This window comes from Lepidothrix coronata, unplaced genomic scaffold (genome assembly GCF_001604755.1).
Source record: "Lepidothrix coronata isolate B3197 unplaced genomic scaffold, Lepidothrix_coronata-1.0 Scaffold69, whole genome shotgun sequence".
In the NCBI taxonomy this organism is placed as follows: domain Eukaryota; kingdom Metazoa; phylum Chordata; class Aves; order Passeriformes; family Pipridae; genus Lepidothrix; species Lepidothrix coronata.
This window is the reverse complement of record NW_016690249.1, coordinates 2,277,621-2,300,317: the sequence shown is the minus strand read 5'-3', so window position 1 is coordinate 2,300,317 and position 22,697 is coordinate 2,277,621. Positions and strand designations below refer to the sequence as shown.

Genomic DNA, 22,697 nt, shown 5'->3' with positions numbered 1-22,697 from the left:
CTTCTTCCTGCAGAGTTTTCTGACTCAAACAATTTGTTCAATACTCAGCACAGTTCCAATCTCCTTTTCTATGACCTCTTTAATAAAGTTTCCATTACTTCTGTTATATGCAGTGCTAGCGATACTGTATCAATTTTTTTGTGTGGCTGCATTTGGAGGGGACCAAGGGCAAGAAGTGGAATGACAGCCAATGATTACACAAGACATATTCTTCCCCTGCTCATACACTGCTCTTTCTGCAGAAGTGACACAATTTAGACATGACAGAGAAGCTTTACTGACATAAGGCAACAGTATTATAAAGTCACTAATTCACACACAGACCTCACCTCAGATTATATTTCTGGAGGGACACTGAGAAGGGTAAGTTCACCTGGTCTCTCACAAGCAAGTATTATCAAACAGAACATTAAAGAAGCCATCCCCATATTGATAATAATTTACCAGCCTTACTCTGTGTTCATCTTCTGATACAATTCTATGAAATAAACTGTGCTGAACATGGTTGTCATATGCTTGCAAATCCTTCCTTCCCTTCCCCCCCCCCACGGATAGCTTAATATTGCAGTCATGAATTTAAAATTTCTGAGTGTCTGCCAAAAGGCAAGTAATGAATCCAGTGTACACAACTGTACAATAGGTTCTCACATACAAAAAATGTCAGAGAATACACGCATACACCCACCACATGAGTTGGCATATCATTCTTTTAAATCAGCATGAAGAACAAAAGAATATTCCATTGGGGCTGTAACTTGTAGCCAGTTCATGAATTTGTCTTCCAATGAGCTTGTACTATTTTGGTGCATGTGTAGCACAATATACTTAAGAAACAATAAATAAAATCTTTTAATGAAGAAAGTATAAGTAGAAAGGAAACAGTATGAAAGTGCAAGAGCGCCTGAATGTATTGTACTACGATATTTACAGAGGAAGCCAGAATGTACTTGATTTCACAGATCAAGTCCTTTATGAATGGAAAAGAAAGAAAAAGATGTATTCACCTTAGCTCCTTCAGACACTTGGAGATTATTCATATCAGGCAAAGACACATCAAAGCTCGATGTTCCTATATTAAAATGATGAGGGTCTGCTGAGGTTGTGTCACATGATGTAGAAAGTGAGTCAATATGATTTGCATCCTCAGATGGGGAAAGATTTATAATCTGTTTAAAAGACAACAGAAGCATGGAAGAACTAAGTATACAGCTACCCTACCACACACTGCTTTCATGAACATGTAAAGGAGACATTGTCTTAAAGAGCAGTGATGATGGCTCTCAACCTGTACACAGGCACAACGCTTTCGATGTTTCTGGCACAAAAATTATATTTAAAACATCCCTGAACAAAGAAAATCTGACACTGTTTACCAACCTGGAGTCTTGTTCTATTTCTTTAAGCATTAAATACATCAGAAAGATTTACCGTTAGCCAATTGTGCAAAACTGTCATATAGTAAAAAAGGGGCAAATAATAAGATATGTTTCCTGTGTTTCAAACTTTGCATTAAAATTCCTGTTTACCTTTGCAAATAAGTGAACATGCACCCACCAATTTAAGCTGATTAGGTTGCCCCTGGGCAGAGGAAACTAAAAGCCCATCTTATTTAAAAACACGACACCTTTTTTTGTTCTTAAATTTCAAGTTTGCAACTTACTAGGTCTGAGTTCTCCAAGATTTGGCTGGTGGTCAGGTCCTCCTCCTCTGATGACTCATCGGAGTCCTCATGGTTCATTTTGTTCAGGCTGGGCGTGCTCCCCGAGAGCTGGCTCTCTTCCAGCAGCTGCATGTCACACTTGTCCAGGCTGTCCAGGGACCGTCGGCGCACTCCCCAGTTGAAGTTGTCCATGCTTTCACCCTGAAATCAGATACAGGGTCAGCTTTCTTCATTTAAAACTGATCATATACAAAGACCTAATCAAAGTTAGCTCCAGAAATACTTTTATGCAAAAATATAATAAAAACTTGATATAAGCATTATTTTTTTTGATCACCTGGAGATAAGAGCAGAAGCATGGAAATGGCAGTTAAATGAGCATTCACTCTTTTCAGTATTAGATGTTTTTCATGCACTTGCTAATTTAAGAATTTGGTTTTGTAAGTCCATATATACACTCCTCAATACCAGTAGAGCAATGACAGGCAAAAGAAAAGTTTGGAAGCAATTTTAGGGGATTTTTCCATGGTGTTTAAAAGTATTAGGAGCACAGTTCAAAACAATGGTTCAATTGCAAAACTTATGTTATAGATTTTAGATTATTTGCATTATATACATAACCATAATGGTGAGTAGATTTGAACAAGCCCCTCCTTTACACGTAAAATGTGACACCTAAAGCAGCACACCTTTTTAACTTTTATTATAGGCCCGTATTGCTTATTTTTGTAACTTGAATATATTTGAATTATTCGAAACTATATTTTGAGAGCAGCCTGATAAGCATTGCCTGAGATGTCACATTTTAAAAAGGACACAGTCAAATCGACCAACCATTTTATACTGACTTTCAGTTCTGATCCCACATGCAGTTACATAAAGCTGAGTGCATTAAGCAAATTGTATAACCATTTGTAAGGCTGGTGAACTGATCACTTGATTTCTTTCATGTACAAAAATGACAATTAGTTTTCCACCATTTTTCCATTTTTTTACTTTTATATTTTCCAGTGGACTGTATGCCTTTTTCCTAATTCTCACTCCCTTCCTATGTCTGGGCAGGTTCCTCTCCGGCAAATGCAGGACCACATCCACAACTGTTCCTGCCACAGACCCACAGAGGCAAAAGGGGCCTCACACATCAAGAAAGGTCTCCCCAGAAGTATACAGTTGCAGTTTTGGGTACTTTATCTAGGTGAAAGCCCTCAATCCAGCATTAAAATGGGAAGGAAATTTATAGAGAAAAATGTTTCTTTTTAAGGTTCAGGACTGACTGTTTAAAACAAGACTCTCTGTAAGTTGCAACAGTCTTAAACAAGCAAGTCAATTGGTGAAAATTCAAGCTGATAGTGATCTTCTAAATATCAATTTGACAAAAATATAGTTCTGCCTAAAAAACAATCACTGATTATGAGTATTTCCTGGGCTTCTCCAGATCAAAATTACGCGCAATCATAGAGAATGAGGTCTCAATTGAGTGAGGTCCCTTAAGCAGAGTTGTAATTTTAAACACTTGAGTAATCCCCATTCAGGACTACTTAGACATTTACTGAATGAGGAACAAACTGCATAAAGTGCAATGAATTACACTGCAATCTTACCTCCTTAACAATCAACAAACTTCCACAAATTGATCTTACTTTTCATCATTACCCTTTAATGCAATGGATCGTGGAATATGAATTGAGGGAGAGGGGAAGTTCAGTTTTGTGACACTAAGCTCACTGTTCACGAACAAACATGATAAAAACAGAAAAAAATATTTTTAAGGAAAAAGGCAACCCAGAAATCCAAGAACTGTAATTCAAAAGAACATTTATAACTAAGGAATGCACTAGAACATGAAATTGTCATGAAGCCTGACATATTATTGGAAGAACCCTGTGTTTTCATCCTGGGACTGGTATCATATGGTAGTTTTGTGTGGAAAGAGAACAGAACACATCTAAGATTTAAGAAGTTAGGTCTCTTTAAACCATAAAAATGACTGTTCACTTCCAAGCTATTTATTTTAACAAGTTCTTTGGTTGTCCATCCTACCCCACAATGGCTGTAGGATACATGCAGCAATGAGACATCCTCCACAAACACATCAGTTACAGAATTAACAAATGACAAAATGACACAAATAAGCAAGCAAGAAAAGATGATGGTCATCGCACCCTGATCCTCATGATGCCTAGTAAAGCTATCGGTAAACATTGCAACCAATGTCCGTGGGAATATGTCCTGTTGCAGTTTTATTCTGCGATGTCTTAAAGAAGGAAGCCAGCAAAAAGAAGAAAAATGAAAAGGGACACTTCCAGGGCATGCAGTTAGAAGGGGCAGTGAATTAAAAGTGAGGGAAAAGGGTAATAGAGATGAAACAGTGTAACTCAAATACCCATGGTATTTGGATTAGCATAAGTTTGCTACAGGGGCACTTATAATCATAATGAATTTAAACAAGAGGTCAACATGTGTCTATGAAGATGGAGTTGTTGTTTTTGGAGTCTGTGAAAGCAATCTTTCTTTCATAGTTAACAAGAGCAAAGATATATTTGAGAAGCTGTTGATTTTTACCTACAGCAGGAGGAAAGCTATCTCCTATCTGGAAAGTCACCAGTGATAAACATCAATTCAGAGGAATACAGCCACATGTTATAAAGGTGTCTGGCCAGCAGTGAGCAAGTACCACACAGAACTTCTCACGATCAACTACCTCTGGTAAAGGATCAGATGTGCCCTTGCAGCTGCTTTAAACTTTACCACAACCCAGTGGAAAAGAGAGACAGCAGCGCAATAAAAAGGGAAGTAATCCTATGTGGGGAACAGCAGTAAAGCTCCTCTGTAGAGCCAGTAAGAATCATGCAAAACCTCTTTCACACAAATTTTCATCCTTACCATGTTGACAAAGTATGCAAAGTTAGTGGAATCGCTCAGATATTGTAAGGTATAGGCATAAGTGTTGTGGAACTGCATAGTAAGGCAGTATTTCCATATGGATACAGCTTTTAGAGCACAGGCAGTTTGATACAGAGACTTTTTGGGGGCTGTGTTTGCACAATAACTGATGTACAGACTATCAGAAACCAATATGCAAATTACTGTGGTTGCTGATTTTTTTTTTTATAATTTGTACAACTCATTAGAATTCTCTATCATTTTAGTTCTCTCTATACATTGACAAACTGCAAGTTTAGGTCCCAAACTGGCAACCGGTGATGTGTCTTTTCAGTTTTCTTAAGAAGGTAAATGAGTCCAGCAAAGTTGGTAGGATCACACAGAGGAATTAAATTAAGCTGTAGAAATTAATTTACTTATTCAGTTAAATTCAGTCTGGCGTGCAACTTTTTTAAGAGGTCTCAGGCATCAGCTTTAGCAAGATGCTAGCAGAAGACAATATACCACAACTGAAAAGCTAGATATTATATATAATTTGCCCATAGGAACAAATGGCCCAAACTTTACTCCATTATAAATAATGAAGTTTCTACATATTAATCATGCACAAAGATACTAAAAGGAGAAATGGCTCAATTTTAAAAACACTGATACTAGAAGTAAGATATTTTAAAACTTGTGAAGACTGCTGAACATGTCAAAAGCAAACTTAAAATGAAGCAGAATTTTTGAAAAAACCCTCAAAAATATTTCTAATACAAGACAAAAAATGAAGCACCTGTCAGAAATGCAAGCACACCCCACCCCTCCACGCACACACTGAAGGGGGGAGGTAACAGCAAAACTATGATGTTATTCTACAATACAAATTTGCAAGAAGGCATAACATATGCTGGCACATCTGAGTTCAAGTAGCATTCTTACCTGAAGTTCCTGGGTAGCAGATATAATAGATAGAAAAACAAATAGAAAGAATCTATGTAAAATTACTGTAATAAAGACATCATAGACAAACATTTGCCTACAATTGTAACAAATATTATCACAGAAACTTCAACTCTTCAGCCTATCTTTTAAGTTGGAAAATAACTATTACTTGCTTTCACATCTTTATCAAATTTCAAACAGGTACATCTTGTGGTCTGGGGTTGATTTTTTTGATGTTGCTCTTGCTAGCTTAAGGAAGTAGACTCTTACACCAGGTCTGAATTTGGCTAAAGTATCTATTTAATTTTAAAAAACTAGTAAGTCAGTCTAGACTAAACTGTGGAACGCAAGGCCTCAGATCCATGGCAATTTAAAACCTGTATCAAGTAAAAGGCTACATTTTTCATGTTACTTCATATAAAACTAGAGAAGCTTAGTATCTGTTTCATGACCAATTTAAGACAATTAGGATATCAATTAATTTAGGCCTTAGTCTTGAAATTAGCCACATGTATAAAAGAAATCTTTACAGCGTCACAATCCATGAAGGTAAATTCATTTTGGTAGGAATTCTTCTGCACAATATGCTCTTTGTATGGTTTTAACTGGTGAAGAGAAAGAAGAAATTCCTGAATTTCAGCAGACAAAAAATTATCAAGTTATATTCAGTCAAAATTGCAGTGTCAAATCCTTGTAGCATCTTGAAAGCATTTAAGACACAACAATTACTGCAGCCAGTATATTTTTGACAAAAAACCTGGCGTTGTTTTATCATTTATCATTTTTTGAGCATTAGAGATCCTTCATATTATTTGTCTAATGTATTTTCAATCATTGCTGCCAGCTACCCTTTTATTTTTTTTAGCAAACTCATGGGCAGCTGTGAGCCAAAATTACTATATTTTGATACAGAAATTCAAGACTTGGAAAAATAAGGACTTAGTGACATTTTTTTCCATTCCCTCATCTTTCTCTTCATTGGAAAAGAAAAAGTTCAGATGTACATGAGTTCACACCTCAGGGGTCTGTTTACCTTAAAATTATTTTACTACTGGAATACAAATAGGTAGAAAAATTACTATTTCTAAGTGTACACTTGTTCTTCTCAGGGCTAAGAGCAATGCTTGAGAGAATTCTTGTTAACACTGAGTTCAGATTATGACAAGACAATTTATTAAACTGTTCAGTTTGCTGAACATCTGCACCTTAAGTCCTTCAAAAGAACTAACAATTTCTGAAATTTTAAATAGCAACAAAAATGTTAGATTTGTTTGGCAATGGATATTAATTTTTGGGCTTTCCCAACCAAACAGAAAGAAATTAAAGGGTGTACCCCAAAAATTCAGCAGTTCTTCAACTTTTTCCCTTCAGCAGTTTCAGCTCAAGGTGAGCTGATAGGCTTCACCTGTCAAGACTTGATCTGGGCCCTCAGAATTTTGTTTAGCTCCTGCAGGAAATGATGAAATCCCAGACATCTAAGCAGAATGGAAGGTATAGCTCTCTAAACATTAGTGATTTCATCAGCAGTTGCAGGAATAACAGCAGCCTGAAGGCCTGACTTAATTTTTTAAAGGGTTACTTATGAACCAACTGATTTGGAATAATTTCATTTTACAGGTTTTTAATAAGCAAACATATTCTTGTTAACAATTTAGATCTTTATAAATTGTATTTAAAATAAATTCACTTAAAAGTAAATTCACTGAAAAGGTACTAGAACAGAGGCTTTATTTTCCAGTAACAGTGTTGCAGTGTTTCCTAAAGTAGATTCAGAAAGGAAGGGTGTGGTAGCCTTTTACTGTTATGCTACTTAAATAAACACTAAGTGAACATTATAAACAGTCTGAACTCAAAATTAAGTTTATAGTTAAACAGTTAAAGTTTTATGTTACAAGAAGAGTAGTGTTTAGTAGAAAGAGTATAAAAGTGTTTTAATAAAAAAGCTGTTTCAAAGAAAATATACTGTACCTCCCCATCTTCCAGCTCAACATCTAGGAAATCAAAGTCCCTAAAGACTCTGAATTGTTGTTCACTGTTTGAATCATCCATGTTCTCCTGCTCCCTTGTTCCGTCTTCTGAAGACACCAAGCTCGTCTGGTGCTCCATCAGATCCAAATCACCACAGGAAGAAAAAATCACCTACAATTTAAAGGATTTCTCTTGTAACAAACTGTTCCCTCTGGTTGTTTCTTCCTAAAAGCTGTAATTGGTTATTCAGAAGACTGTATTTCCAGAACACACCTAATTCCTTCACTGAGTATTTTTAGAACACTCTTTATTATTTATGTTGGACAGGTGCCTTCAGATTAAACTTGTACAAAGAAACAACTTCATACTGTGGGAACACATCCAAGAATATTACAGCTACCTCTTAATGGCTGCAGACTGATGTTGCCTGGATGTTTGTATACATACATAGGAACAAAATTCAGAGAACTTAGCAGAGAAAATACTGTCAAGGAAGTGAGATAGTAAGTTCATAAAAAAACCCCTCTAGTTAAAAAGATATTCAAAAATATGTCAAGATTAGAAAATACAACAAGTTCTAATTTTTTCTTTCCTACTAAATATACTTATATCTTCAATTTAGTTGCAAAAATTAAACAGTTGCTGTCTTGTAGAAATGAAGGACCTGTTCTCCATAATAAAGTGACATACACCATGTTCAAAAGCATTCAGAAATTTTCCTTTCTCTGTAGAAAATATTTAATAACTATTTTAAGAGCTTCCCACTATGGATGATCTATTGTCCATTTCCTGGCACCAGATAATATTAATTTTTAAAGAGTAACATCAGAACTGCCGTGTAATGGAAAAATCAGACATATACACACCCTCCCCCCATTTCATTTCTTTAATTTATTTTTTTACTTTGTAAAGGTTCTAGATTGGTAATACCAGAGGTCATTACTTTATTCCCACTGAGATGGCATAACTAAAACCTATAGCATCACAGATCTCTCACAGGAAACCCACACATAGCTCTGACAGTAAGTCTGCTTTAAGTGAGAGGGGCATTCACTCGCTGGTCCAAATGCTGAGAAATGCAGCCTGGGCCAGTACAAAGGACAGTGATAGTAATGTAACATGAAAACTAAGCAAATGTGGTCAGCAACTCTGGGAAACACAGTTCTTTACTTTTAAAGTAATGAAACACGATGAAACAAAGAAATGGTCAATACAAGGCTACTTACTGAAGGGTTTTTACTCAGCCCAACTTCCTGACCACACAGGGAAAGGACATGCACCAGCTTTTCCTTTGTTCTTTTCTAGAAAACAAGGTGTTTCTCAAGTGAGCATTTTTTTAACCCCTTATTCTCCTGGTGGCTAGAAACACACATTAGCAATTTTTAATTAGGAGGAACCAACCAACCAAAGAATTAGTCATTAAGTGCTCAAAGGATTGCTCTCAGAGCAACTATGCATCAAGGAAACAAAAATAGCTGTTAATGATTTTGCTGTTTATTATATTTAAATTAGTCAATGAATTCCATTGAGCATAATAAGGAAATGTTGGATCATATGCATCACTTTAAAAAGACAGTTCAGAAGCTTAAAATTAAGCACATGCATAATTTTCTTTTGGTCACTGCTATATAACCTGGTGTATTAAAAAAAGAAAAGAGTAATAACTACATTTATTCTGCATGGTTTTATTCCAGCTGGCAGATAACCAAAATCAGTAAGGTAATCAAAGATCACTTTTAGGAAAATTGGTTTTTTTACTCAATTTCTCAAGAAAGCAACACTTTCAAAGTTATACATGCTATCTATCTGCTCTCCTTGCTAATATCTGAACTCATTTGTCATTTTTAGTTAAATCTGACCTAGACTTAACAGGTCTTAAAAAGATGCATTTCCTGCAAGTTGAAAGAAAAACAGACATAACTCAGTCCATTTTTTGAGTCCAAGAAAGCACACACAGTCAGATATTGTGCTGCCACTGCCCCAGACAGCCAGGAGCACTGCACAGGGCACAAGTATTTAAGAACCTAAGTGTGTGTTAATTCAGCTGCTGTAAATGCAACTTTTTAATGAACAGTGGGATACCTACCTGAGAGTACTGAGGTCTCTTCCAGCTCACAGGAACAAGGACATTGGAGTTAGATCCTGATGAGGTTGAAGAAGTGCTTCGGGTGACAGCCATTGCCCTGGGTTTACCATCTCGTCCAGAAGAACTCTGCAGCTCATCATACCGTCTTCCAATAATTGGAGTCTTAAATAGAGATTAATATTCCCTAGTACTATGCCTCAGGATGAACTTACAAGGGCCATATTGCTTCAGTTGGAGGAAAAGATTACTCTGAAGATTATATACAAGGATAAAACAAGGAGTGCACCAAATTTCATGTCACTTGATATGTTTGTTATTTTCCACTGTGAACGTCTGAGTAACAACTGCCATATTTAGTAGCTACTGCTTATATTCATGGATGGATAATACTCAAAGCAACTGTCACACTAGTTTCTGACATAAGAGCACATAAAAACCCCAGAAAGCATATGAAATTTATTGGAAATCCACATTTCTTGCACATGCTTTTTAATATTTTTTTCCTACGAGTGCTGAACACTTTGGCTCTTTTCCAACAAATACTGAAATTCTCTCTTGGATTGACAGTTGGATGCTCAGTATGTTCTAGAACTATACCTACATGAACAGCACATAGTACCAGATGCCTTTTTATGTTTATATTTCCTTTTAATCTCAATGGCTCACTATTATCTATATAAAATAAATCTATAATGCTGAAAAAATTCCTGCAGCTTCATAACAACGAGCTGCCCATTAAAGTCAATAGGACCATTCAGTTCTAAAAAGTTATCAGGTGCACAGGGTTTGCAGGATAAAGACTGCTGTAAGAGAGTCTAGTCAGAAGTCAGGCAGTAGTTCCTCAAAGGACATTCTCTGTCTTTAACAGTTACAGAGAACACTGGCATCCAAGTATAAAATGTTTGCAAGGGAAATTTATACATATGGTATGCATATATATTACAGTTGGCATAACTCAACACAGCTTTTCCACCAGATAATTTTAAATACAACTAGTAATTCCTTAACAAAAAAAAAAATATAGTAAACATTTGAAAAGAGCCCTCCAACATGGGTCACTAAATATGTCACTTAGAATCAAAAATAATTGAAGAGACTTTCAGTTTGGTAATTTTCCTTTCCTAATTTTTCAGCTTTCTTAAGGAGTTGCAACACATATTTTAGGATTATCAAATAACTCAATTAAGGTGTTAAGTAGCAAAATTACACGAAGTACCTCTGAAATATCAAAATGAAACTCTAGAGTCTTCCCTGGTAGCTCCTTGGAGGCACTGTTCCACACTCGATGTATTTCCATTTTTGAAAGATCACTATGTTGATAGGAAGGTAGTACTAAACTGGCAGAACGAGAAACTACCAATTTCAGGATATTCAAGGCTTCTCTCCAGTGAATACTCTAGAAATAGGTATATTTAATCAGCAAACAGAAAGTAAGATTCACACATATTCAAGATTGTTTACATTTTACAGTTGTATTTTTTACCACATAATAAAAATATTGAATTGGAATATTCCTGTTCTTTCTTTGTCTTGGCCAGTGACAAGGTACGTACTTGCAGAATAATTTCAACAGCAGAGACCAAGAGTTGCCCAAGGTGTCACTGTTAGGGAAGTGGCTTGCAGCCTGAGACACCTGTGGGCAAGGTCAACTTGGCAAAGGATTTAAAATCTCCTACCTGAATGCCTTAATCAGTATGAATAAATATAAGGGCCATTGCAGAATCCTCATTTAATAAAAAAGCTGACTTGATACAGGTTCTTTACAACTGTGAATTCCTAGTAGAAACACGTATTTTTCACTTGTCAAGAATTAGGTAATGGAGGTCTTTGAAGGGAAGTGCTTATGCCTCATCTCCCTCATGCTAATAATTAAAGACTGCTCACCTAGGCTCTGTGTGGTATTAATCTTGCTGCAAGGTTCTGCAGCTGAAGCTTAGCCCTTCCCACACAGTGAACATACAGCTGGGCATCTTATCTGGGAATGCACAGTCTATGAGGCATCAGGATGTCTGTAAACTAGGTCCCACACTAGACAGTTACAGCCCTCCCTGCTAATCTAGTCTTAAATTCTTATAAAGAAAATCAACTTATGATACTAAATATGGCTAAGTTCCTATATTAAAATAATAAAAAATACTGTATTTACCTGTACATATTTTTCAATGGTTTTTAGCACTTCCACATTAAACTGTTTCACAGGAATAGCTGACATGTCCATATAACTAAGAAGACTGTAGATCATCTGTAAGAGGGACTGCTGCATACTAGGAAGGCCCTTTTCTAGTAGCTGTTACAAAAAAGAGAAAAGTGAATGTAACTAAATTTTGAGACATTTCTTCTTATGGAAAAAGCTACTAATTTCATGAATACCATTTGTACTGTTAATCTCTCTTCACTCACTGATTTTGCAATGCCATTTTGCAATCATTTCACAACTCATAATGATACAGGTGTGAAGTAAAAAAAAGCTTAAGTTGGAAAAAATGCTAGCCTGTTACATTTTATATATGCCTGCCCTAACTTATCCAGAAAACATATTCAGCAGTTAAGTAAACTGGTAGGTAAAATTTACACTGTAATTTGGGAAGGACATCCAATAAAAACAGGAGAGTGTCTTTTTATGTCTACATTTGCTGAAAGTCAGTGAGAAAAAAGAAAACATGCTGAAGAAACAAAACTACTACTATTCAGACATCAATAAATATTTATCCAAATATACTTCACTGCCAGTGCTCACCGGCTGTAACTGCCAAAGAAACATCTTCTTTTAAGGAGGAGATGGAGTTTCTGGGCTCTCTTACTGTAGAGACTAATACAAAGAAGGGCTTCATCTAAATCCCGGAATTTTGAGACACCTAGGTGCAGATCCTGTAATGCTACAATGAACCTTGGAAGTGCACCTGTGCTTATATATATAAATATGACATATACATGACACATATATGACATATATACATATACATACATATATACATATACATACATATATACATATACATGACAGTAATTTCGGACATGTACGGACATCCGTATACGTGTGAAATGTCTCATTTGAAAATTTCCTGGAAGGCAGCATGTTCTTTCACTGGTGACAGGCACTGTCTCACCCCCCCAAATTTCAGAGGCAATCAAATGTTATTGCTGGAAGTTACCAGAATCTCAGTACTAGATACCATCCTTCATTCAGGCCAACAAAAAAAGTTCTTCTAACATTGGCTACTAGAATTATTAGGATCAAGAAAACAATTACTTATAAAAACTCTGTGCTTCATTAAGTCTTCCATCAGAGAAAAATTTCAACTGTTATCCAAGTGGACTTTAGCAGTTTTTTAGATATCCTTGCTGGTCTGAATGACAAGGCTCCTCCTGTTATTGAATGAGAACGCTCCATGCCAGTCAAAATGGAATGATCAGGTAGGACATGCCTATCTTATCCCACTGTATATTTTCTGATTTCTTTCATCAGTAAAGCGAGGAATTCATAAAACAAACTGGGCAAGTTGGGCAAGTTCCATTAGCAGCACAATAAATGGAACTCACTACGCTTTATCTATTCCTCTACAAAATGACAGCATGAATTTTTAAATTAAAGAAACTACTGGCAACATGCTTCAGCCCTTAAACACCTTCAGCCCTTCAGTACCTTTATTGAGAGAGAAAATGTGCGTAGCAAATCTTTTTCAAAACAGGGTTATAGACTTTTTCTTGCCTTCTATTAGGATCAGAGAGAAAGAAATATTTTTGTTCTCTGACAGAGGCTAGTGCATCAGACAATCTCTTTTGGGATAGGAAAAGGAATTCTTGGGAAATAATGGAGGTTTTGTGCCTCTTGCTGGTTAGAAAGCTGTTGTAGGAACTTTATCTCTGAAAGTTTCTAATTATGTTAGTCAAACAAACATTTTGAGGAAATAAAGAAGGAATTTGTCTGATATTTAAGTCACCAGCGGGATAGTGCCTGATCTAGGGAATGCTTCCCCTTGCAATGTTTTAGTCTCTAGTGATTCCTTGGTTTTGAACAGGTTATGAATGCTCATGTTTCTATCACAAACTATCTTATATCTAACAAGGAAGAGGTGGAAAAATCTACCATGAGCATATTACTATGCACTGTGGTTTCTTGTCCCTTGTTCTATATTAATAGCATTAGCTATTTAAGTCCAAGCATGGCCCTGGACTTAATGGTCACTGGTTTAAAAAGTGACCTATGCCAATTCAGATATGCTCCTAAAATGAGTGTGCTTTCATGATAAAAGGTTGAATTTTAAAAATTAATATACAAAAATCTAACATAAAAAAAAGTAAGCTTTCAGTAATATGTTTGTATGCTGATTTTGGTAGTGGAGGTTCAAAGTTCTACTGCACCATTAAATAGTGATTTTTCCTCATCTGTAGATTGAGATCACTCCCATATTTTTCTAGAATAAATTATCATTTTTCATGAATGGATCATACGTAAAACTGAATAAAGAGCACTGCTTGTCACTACAAGGTTTGGATAATAACACAGTTGAAATGTCTTATTTTATGCTTGAATCATACTCCTTGATTACAAGCAATTACCCGCCATCAAATAGGTTAAATGCAAACTTTTATCTGAATGGCAATAATTGAAACTTCTAACTTCTGCCAAGAGCATTTGTTTTCATAGCCTTAACATGTGGTACCATGTTTTCTTCTGAAGGTACACCTGTGTGTTCAGAGGGGTCACTGTTGCAATACAGATTTCCTTTGTTATTCTTAATCACTGCATGTCTTGCAATTTCCCTCCTGCCCAAGCACTGGGGACTGAACCAGGATTGTTAAAGCCCGAGTTTGTGTAACCAATGGCTATAACATTCAACTGCAGATTGCCCAGAGGGGCTGTTAACCTATTTGGCTTTACCTATTGACAGCATATCCCACGGCTTGTTTAGAGAAGACAGGGACACCTTGTTTATCCCGGTTTGGGGGTTAACTAAGATGAAAAGATGAAACATTCTGAATGCTGAAAAAAAATTTTTTTCAGGGCCATAACAGGCTGAACAAGATGGTTTCTTGTCTCTTGCTACTTCACCAGATTGGCAGCTACTCTACGCCCATATGAATGTTCTTCAGACATGACTCAACAGCGATGCAGTCAATGTAAATACAGAAAAAGGAAGTCATGCTTACTACTCTGTCATCCTGCTGCTGATGGTGCTATGTGAGGAATGTCTTAATTATGGTCAAAAACCTGCCTGACTTGTTGTTAATACAGTAGTGTGGTGCCAATCTACAGCAAGGGGGAACTGCACAGAAGGAGTCTCCACATGTAAGCCTAAACCTGTTTTAAAGGGAGCAAGATCACAAGCGATGGCCTTTGTGGAGATGTTGCAGCAGTAGTGACCGTACGTAGAGCATGGAAGGAAAGCAGAGAGGCAAACACTTTCCTAAGGCTGGGAAAGCAAAGGAGAAAGAATTTAAACACTTTAGTTTTTATAGCAATTCTTTATTAGGAATATAAGCTTCTGCTGTGAAGGAGAGACTTGGCTCCAGAGGATGGAAAGAGCTAATAGTTCTTCAGAGTCTTTGAACTTGAAAACAGATTGAAAAACCTCAAGGTCCTGTTTTAGTCTCCTTCAGGAGAGTCATGGCTTTCATTATTAGTTATGATTATCATAACTATCATATATTATTGTTAACTTAAGAGCCTCCACGTGCAAACCAGGTGAGGAAATGCAGCTTGAGGTAGCAGAGCCTAGTTTGCTCTGAAGTCTTAAGTGATTGTGGGAGCACAGCCTGGCCTTTCAGGCTCTTGAAAAATCTGTCAATAGCCAGCATTAGAGACACCTGAGGAGTTTTTGTAGATCCTTTGGCAGAGGGGGGAAAAAATCTGCTCCAAAAAATAAAGCTGCTCTAAATAAGCTAGTTAATTTATGTAGAGAGGTGGGTGTCAGACTCTTTTCCAGAGTAACAAGTGACAGTATGAGAGGAAATGACCTCAAGTTGCACCAGGGGAGGTTTAGATTGGATATTAGGAAAAATTCCTTCACAAAAAGGATTGCCAAGCATCAGAACCGGCTGACCAGGGAAGTGATGGCATCGACATCCCTGCAAGCGTTCAAAAAACGTGTGGATGTGGCACTTGGAGTCATGGTTTAGTGGTGGACTTGGCAGTGTTAGGTTTGTGGTTGGACTTGATGATCTTAAAGGTCTTTTCCATCCTAAATGGTTCTGTGATTCTGTGAATACAGAACTGTCTTCTCCCTGGATGGGAGGGGAGACTGAAGGCATCTCACTCAGTGGGGAAGTGATAAATCTGAGAACCCTACAACAAAATGCTGTCCTGATACTGATCTGACACAAGAGGCAGAATATCAAGAAGCCTTATGCTGAAAGCTGAACTGAGCCTTGAATCCCCAGGAACAACACTGGATCAGCTCTATACTCCATGCATGAAAAATGTTAGGAGTAAGCAATGAACACAGAGGAAAACCTTGGCAGCAAGATGATACCATTCAGTATTAGAGGAATGAATATAAATTTGTATCAAGAACCAGATCCTTATATAGCAGATGATATCTTATTATGCTGCTAAAACCCTTGTGGAATTAGTCCTTTCCTAATCCTTAGTGGGATCTAAATAAATGTCCAGTTTCCTCTTGCTTTCACAGTGGAAAATCCAACTGGCTGATGAAGTAAGATGGTTTAAGATGCATCAGCTTTTGTTTTAGTGTTCAATATTGATTTTTTATAGCAATTATGTCTGTTAATTTCTGCTTTTTATTTTTAATTATAAAATAGCAGCAGAGAGCCCCCAGAAATCTGCTGGCAGACTTCATCTCTTTGGGCTGTTAGGCAACAGAAGAGTCAAAACAGTAAAAAGTTTTCAAAAACTTACCTCAGCCAAATATGTAACCATACTCAAAGTAATATCAGCAAATGCTTCATGAAGGTAACGGCAAACCACATTTACCCAGGTAGCACAGTCCCTTGTATAGCTGTGTGTTTTATAAAGGGTCATGACATGTGCGAGATTTGATAGCTTGGGGTTCTTCTCCTCCAAACAAACCTAATTAAATATAAATGTCAAAACATATTGAGAACAAGGCAACTGCATTTCCAGTTTTGAGGATGTACAAAACAGTAAATGATTTTGATACCTGAGCAATCCTTTCAGCTATATCTTTACAAAACTGGTTTGGGCCATCAAAATGCTGAATTAAATGGGGCAGGAGACACAAAACATTCAGTGGAAATCCTAGAACAGGAAAATACAGAACAAAATGTGTATTTTGGACAGCAAGAGCCACAGTGATCTTTAAGTCTGGTTACAATTTTGATATTACATTAATTATAAACTCACACAGACTCTGTCAAGTTGTTCACACCACTGGCCATTCCACATTTGTCTTAAAGGAGCCTTAATTTGAAAATCCAGTACATCATTTACAATACTGTTGTAAAGTATGAAACTATTTCTGCAAACACTACTGCACATTCCTGTTAGAGATCATGTTTATCTTTTCCACTTAACTGGCTTATTGACAGTCTTAACTAGTGGCATTTTCATTACTGCTGCTAAAACACAAGAAGAAAATCACTGAGTATTGATCAATAAACAACTGTTTTGGTCAGGCTGCCAGGCTCAGCTTCCATTGTTTTATACTGTTCAAGGTAATAATAATAATGAATCAAAATTCTGATATAACAGGTCAGCTAAGTATACTCAATGGGGTGCTGTTGAAGCTGGGTGATGGCTCCTGCAACCAAGTGCTGGCTGCTGCCAATAGCATAAGTACTGTCTGGAACTGGGATTCGGCTCTTCTGCACCGATACCTCAACGTAGTTGATGAACTACAGGCAGCAGCTGTAACAGTGAGCTGTAACAAAAACTGCTCTGGTTCAGGTGGGAGCTCAGAAGTCAAGTAATTGTATCTAGACACAATCTGTTTTTTGAAAAGAAAGAATCTGATTTATGAAAATAATTTTCTAACCATTCATTCCCTCTTGTTCTACACAACTAAACAAGTTGCCTAAATTAGGACCACAGTTTCCCTAGTCTGCCTCTGTACTCAGGGAAAAGAAAAGATACCACCAGATGGTACTGTCACAGCCTATGTGTGAATTGCCCAACAAAGTCTGGAACACAGGCACCACACAGGTGCTTAGAGATGGGCAGGCTGTTCAAGGCATTCATCCCTTTATTCTGTGTCTAAGCTTGTTATGACTTAGTTGTTAAGCCTGGACAGTTGTCTTAATATCTGTGTTTCTGACTGAAAGACAGGAGTAAAAATCTGGAAAAATGCAGAAACTCTCTTCAAGACATATATTTAAAGGAAGTGGTCACAACCTCAGCTAAATAACTGGGAATTTAAAAATGTTAACTTTATAACCCAGGCCTCTCTCCTCACTCACTATTGTGCTATTGTAGTTTATCTAGACAGTGTACAACGGTTTTAGATATTGGTATTTCTAGGGAAAATTCCATGAAGCACTAATTTAAAATCAAGTAATTTGACACAGTCTGAAAATAATTCAACAGAAAAAGTGAGCAAAATAGGCTATAGAAAATTGGACAGTATCTCCTTACATGTGTTTACTTTGTCAGCACTCAGAAACTTTATATACTGCTAAGCCCTAGAAATGAAATGTTAAATAATACATGATTGCTCTCCTCCAAAACCTTATTGTGCAATACAGTCATTTTTTTAGAAACATGTTATTATGGTTATGAAATTTCAAAAAAAGCCCACCCAGCTCAAAGCAAAAGTATATTATGCTATATTAAAAGAGAAAGAAAAATGCCATTTTTGGTTTTGTTCAGACAGCCAAATGAGATCTGTCACCAAATGTCAATGCAACATAAACTGAAAGAGAGGAAAGCATGCTGGTTTTACCTATAGCTTGAGAGGAATCCACCATGGATATTCGAGATACTGGAGTCAGCAAGCTAAAGAGCTGTAGCGTGAGATCAGTGGTAGTAAGGGAGGTGAATCCTTTCAAGAGTAGCTGCTGAAGTCCTGAGAAGTCTGCCCACTTCAGCTGCCCCTGCAACTTCTCTAACTTCTCCCGGTTTTCAGCTTTATCTAGTGGCAAATGAGCCAGAAGTTTATTCAGTAACCGCAATGCCATCAGGTACTCAAACTCAAAATCCGACTCCATCAAAGCCACAGCAACCCAGAAGATGGTGGCCAGTAGGTTGGTTGGATTGTTAATATGGGATGGATCAGTAAGACTGTCCTTTAGAGAGGATGAACTTCTTGTTTTAGAGGACAGGCCTTGTTGTGTGCATGCCTGAATTCTGTCTAGTGTGGCACTGCGTGGTGGGTCTGAGGACTTGTCCACATCTCCAAATTTTTTGGGTACAGAGAAGCTCCTCTGGTGTCTGCTTCGTTCAGCAGTGGCTGTGTTGCCACTTGCAGGATTCACATTCAGCTGTCCTGTGCTCTTCCGATTTGCAGTCAGTTTGGTGTTTGATGTTAAATCTGGTGAAGATGAACTGAAACCAAGATGTATAACATACATTACAATGTGTGAATGCACAGCTTGTTCATACTGGATGCAAGCTAAGTATTTATCAAACTGTAAATAAATATTTAAACAGGAAAAGTAAAACACCACACTGTCTGCTGCAGCCTGTCTTTTTTTTCCAGAAGTGCCCACAGATATGACAGAAATAAGGTTCCCATGGCACTGCACCAAACCAGAGCGGAATAGCCTACAGTTTAAATAGGCAAGAACAACATGGGGATAAGAAATACAGAGCTGTGAAGTGACTTGTGGAAATGCCCATACAATGGGACAGTGGCAGAACTGAAAATAACTTTGGTCTTTAAAATGCTCCCATCAGTGAAGCAAGCCCTGAACTTGGCACATCTTGGCAGGCAAAATGCACAATTGCTTACTGGTTAATGTGAGAACTGTGGACAGAAAAAACAGCATATCTTAACAAATACACCAGATTATCCTCAAGAAACCTATCATGTGACTGCCTGCCAGTACAGCTCCTTCAGAAACCTTGTTGTCATTGCATCCTCTCCTGCCTGTATCCTGAGATCTCTTCAAGGTAGTTCACAGAAAGTGTAGGTGTTTCAATTTCAGTGACTAATGCCTCCTCATGGATTACCATGTGATGATCCAGACAATACCTATCAATGATCTGTACAGATGAACACTTTGTGTTGCTATATGCAAGGGAAGTTTGTTCTCCGGGAACAGCTAATTCCTGACTCTTTGATACCATTCCTACTTTATATACTATGAGCCCCTGCTGTCTATAGTAATTGAAGAGAATCTAATTATGGAATCAAGTGTCAGGGTAAAGTATACTGCATCCCACTGCTTACTGGAGTGTTTTCTATTCTCTGTTCCATCTTGTTCTTTCCTAAAATGTGCACTAAAGAAAGATAAATAGCTCTTAGTTTAGAAAGTAGAAGCATATTTCCCCCTCTTTACTCTGTCACGAGGCACTACTTGTGTTCTGGCATTACACAGCACCCTGCCTACCATCGTCAGAAAAGACAGCCCCTGTATTTTTGTGCTGCATGTAAAGCATGATAACTTATGGACATTTTTTAAAAAAGTTACCTATTTTTTTGTTACTATTAATTACCCTCACTACTGTCAACAGCCATATTACAGAAGGAGCCTGCAATTTTCCTCCATATACAAAGGTCTTCTTTCAGGCCATGGGTTTCAGGAAGATGGTCTACACATCCAGCAAAATCCACGTATACATGGGACAAAATTCTCCCTAGTTTTATTGAGGAGAAGAAACCATGATCATTTACTTGGGGAAGATTTCATCTGAGAATGACAGATTATATGAAACCAGTATTACAAAAACCATGTTCCTTTCCAGATATGTTTTCGGGTATATGATACAAAGGCGCAAAAATACAATATTTTTAAAGGATGTTAAAGTAGGTTATAGCCAAGTGGCAGCAAGGCAGAATTTATAATACATTGTAAAGTTCCATTAGTTGTATCAACATTATTTCAACTATGGCAAAATTTGGCTGAATGTGCTCATATCTAGCTCTCTGTAGGTTACAAATGAGCTCAGTCTTATCAAAATTATTTTTTCCTGTTAGGCTGCATAACTGCACACTTAATATCATGAGACATTGAAAAAAAATTAGTTAGAACAGCCTCTTACCGTGATAACACCGTCAAAAGATCACTGTTCTTCAAACAGTCAGACAGATTATCCACTGCAGCTTCCAAAGTAAGTAGTGCCTCCATTACATACCCCTATCAATGCATGAGATTAACCATTACAACAAAGACATTCAAAAAAGTAACATTTAAAAATCTTCAGTTCATAAAAGGAATAGGCATCTACTGAAAACCCATAATTTCTCTTGAAAAAGAACAACATTCACATCAAAGCCACTGCCCTGAACATTAAAATGTCACTACAAATGTGTTTTATTTTCTGCCTCTAAATGATCTATGAAGGTATGCAAGAAGAGCATATATCTCATCAGGGTATTGGCAATGGCCCACCAAACCTCTGACTTGCAGGTTAGTGATTTACACTCTACACAAGCAATTGTGACAGAATATTACTGTCATCTTGTGGCAGTTTCATTACCTAAGTAAAATATGGAGGTGATGTCAGTCTCTTTCTTACTAAGAGCAAGTATTTTTCTTTATTAAGTCTAGAATCTTGCAATAAACAGTCTCTGATGGTAAAATTTCAGTCTGTTTAGCTAAACTGAATGAACATCACAGTTCAGTGAAAGGTGAAAGGTCTGTATCAAACTAAGTCAGTGCAGGCTTTGTATTATTACAGATGGTGTGGATTTCTTTATTTCAAAAGATGTTAACATTTAAGGAATGAGATGGTGTCTACTTCATCTCGTCAGATTACATCAGCACGTAGACGATGGATTCCTTAAGCTCAAATTAATAGCGTTGAAAGGGAAAAATGGTCATCATGAAGATTTGAGTTTGAGTGACAAATACTAGATATTTTCTAGCTGTTCTCTTTAGAGGTATGTAAGATTGTAACAGCCTGACGAAGGTTTAGGTAATGCACATGTGAATTCAGTAAACTCAGAGGTAACCTTTTCTAAGGCCACATTATACTCTTCATCGTTCGACTCCAGAACACCCTTGCTAGAATGCTAATTTTAAATTAAGTATACATTGAATCAACGGTACTAAGAAGCATTATGTACATATGCATACCTGAATCTCATCTCCATGCTCTCCAATAACTTCCACCAATCTTGACAGGAGGTCAGACAACGCATGTGCAGAAAGGGGCTGCTTTAGGGCCCTGAATATCTGGAAAGAGCGACCTGCATAATGTCTGGAAGAGCTTGAAAGAGCTGTTTGTAAAGCAACTTCACTCAGATGCTGCTCCAAATGAAAACCTAAGCAAAAGAATAGGATGTCAATTTTTTTTTATGACAGACCTTACTGTGGGTCATAAACAGCTGAACCTACTCTGTGAGGAGGATATGCATGTTAGCATATCCCGCAAACCCTGTGAGAAATGGAGGTGCAGAAATGTCTGTGTTTTGGAGAATTTCTCGCTGCTTACATTTATTTCACACAGAATGCAAGAAAATGGACTGCAAAACAAAATTCGGAGTCTAAAATTAGTAATCTGATTTATTTTTTTTACAGTTCATGGACAAACTTTCAAGCCAACCACTAATCTTGCTGGCAGAAAGAGAGTAACTTCTGAAGACTCCCAAACTGAAAGCCAAGTTATATTAGGAGTTTTTCTATTAGCTTCAGGAGGCTTTGGATAAGATCTTTAATATAAATACTGATGCTGCATTCTGCTTTGATCTTTGAAGATATTTAATTAGCAACTGTGTTGGTTTTCAAAATACAATCAGTGCATTTCCTAAGTTCTAAAAACATAATAAGTGAAAACTAAACTTTTATTGCCTGAAGAACTTTACTGAAGTACATTTACTGAGTAGCTGTGATGTATTTAGCAACAGGTAAATACATAGAGGAGATTTTATCTGGCAGAATCAATCAAAAGGCTTTCTACCAACAGCCTTGAAGACGTACTCAATTTAACACTGAGCCACAGTTTAATCTAACAGGACTTTTTTTAAAGCAATTCTTTCATATGTTATGCATCCTTGTTAAGACATATGTGTTGTGCTTCTGCATAAGCAGATCTACTAAGTCACAGGATAAATATTAAGTGTGACCGTGAGGGAATATTTCTTTAGTTATAAA

General features: G+C 37.0%; 1 protein-coding gene across 8 annotated transcripts in view; it reads right to left on the bottom strand.

Annotated features, from left to right (window-relative positions):
- Window positions 1-22,697, bottom strand: part of FRY (FRY microtubule binding protein) — a 236,177-nt gene that overhangs the window by 22,649 nt on the left and 190,831 nt on the right. For 4 of the 8 annotated variants that reach the window (XM_017818584.1, XM_017818578.1, XM_017818581.1 and 1 more), the window contains 13 exons: window positions 21,681-21,868; window positions 20,644-20,738; window positions 18,383-18,984; window positions 16,646-16,743; window positions 16,384-16,554; window positions 11,671-11,811; window positions 10,741-10,920; window positions 9,525-9,686; window positions 8,665-8,739; window positions 7,439-7,609; window positions 5,468-5,476; window positions 1,661-1,861; window positions 1,005-1,166 (listed from right to left, as the gene is read on the bottom strand). In XM_017818584.1, the coding sequence (XP_017674073.1) occupies window positions 1,005-1,166; window positions 1,661-1,861; window positions 5,468-5,476; window positions 7,439-7,609; window positions 8,665-8,739; window positions 9,525-9,686; window positions 10,741-10,920; window positions 11,671-11,811; window positions 16,384-16,554; window positions 16,646-16,743; window positions 18,383-18,984; window positions 20,644-20,738; window positions 21,681-21,868 (2,255 nt within the window). Of the gene's footprint in view, window positions 1-1,004; window positions 1,167-1,660; window positions 1,867-5,467; window positions 5,477-7,434; window positions 7,610-8,664; window positions 8,740-9,524; window positions 9,687-10,740; window positions 10,921-11,670; window positions 11,812-16,383; window positions 16,555-16,645; window positions 16,744-18,382; window positions 18,985-20,643; window positions 20,739-21,680; window positions 21,869-22,697 lie in introns of all 8 variants that reach the window. The other 4 variants (XM_017818586.1, XM_017818580.1, XM_017818582.1 and 1 more) reach the window with 2 other exon arrangements.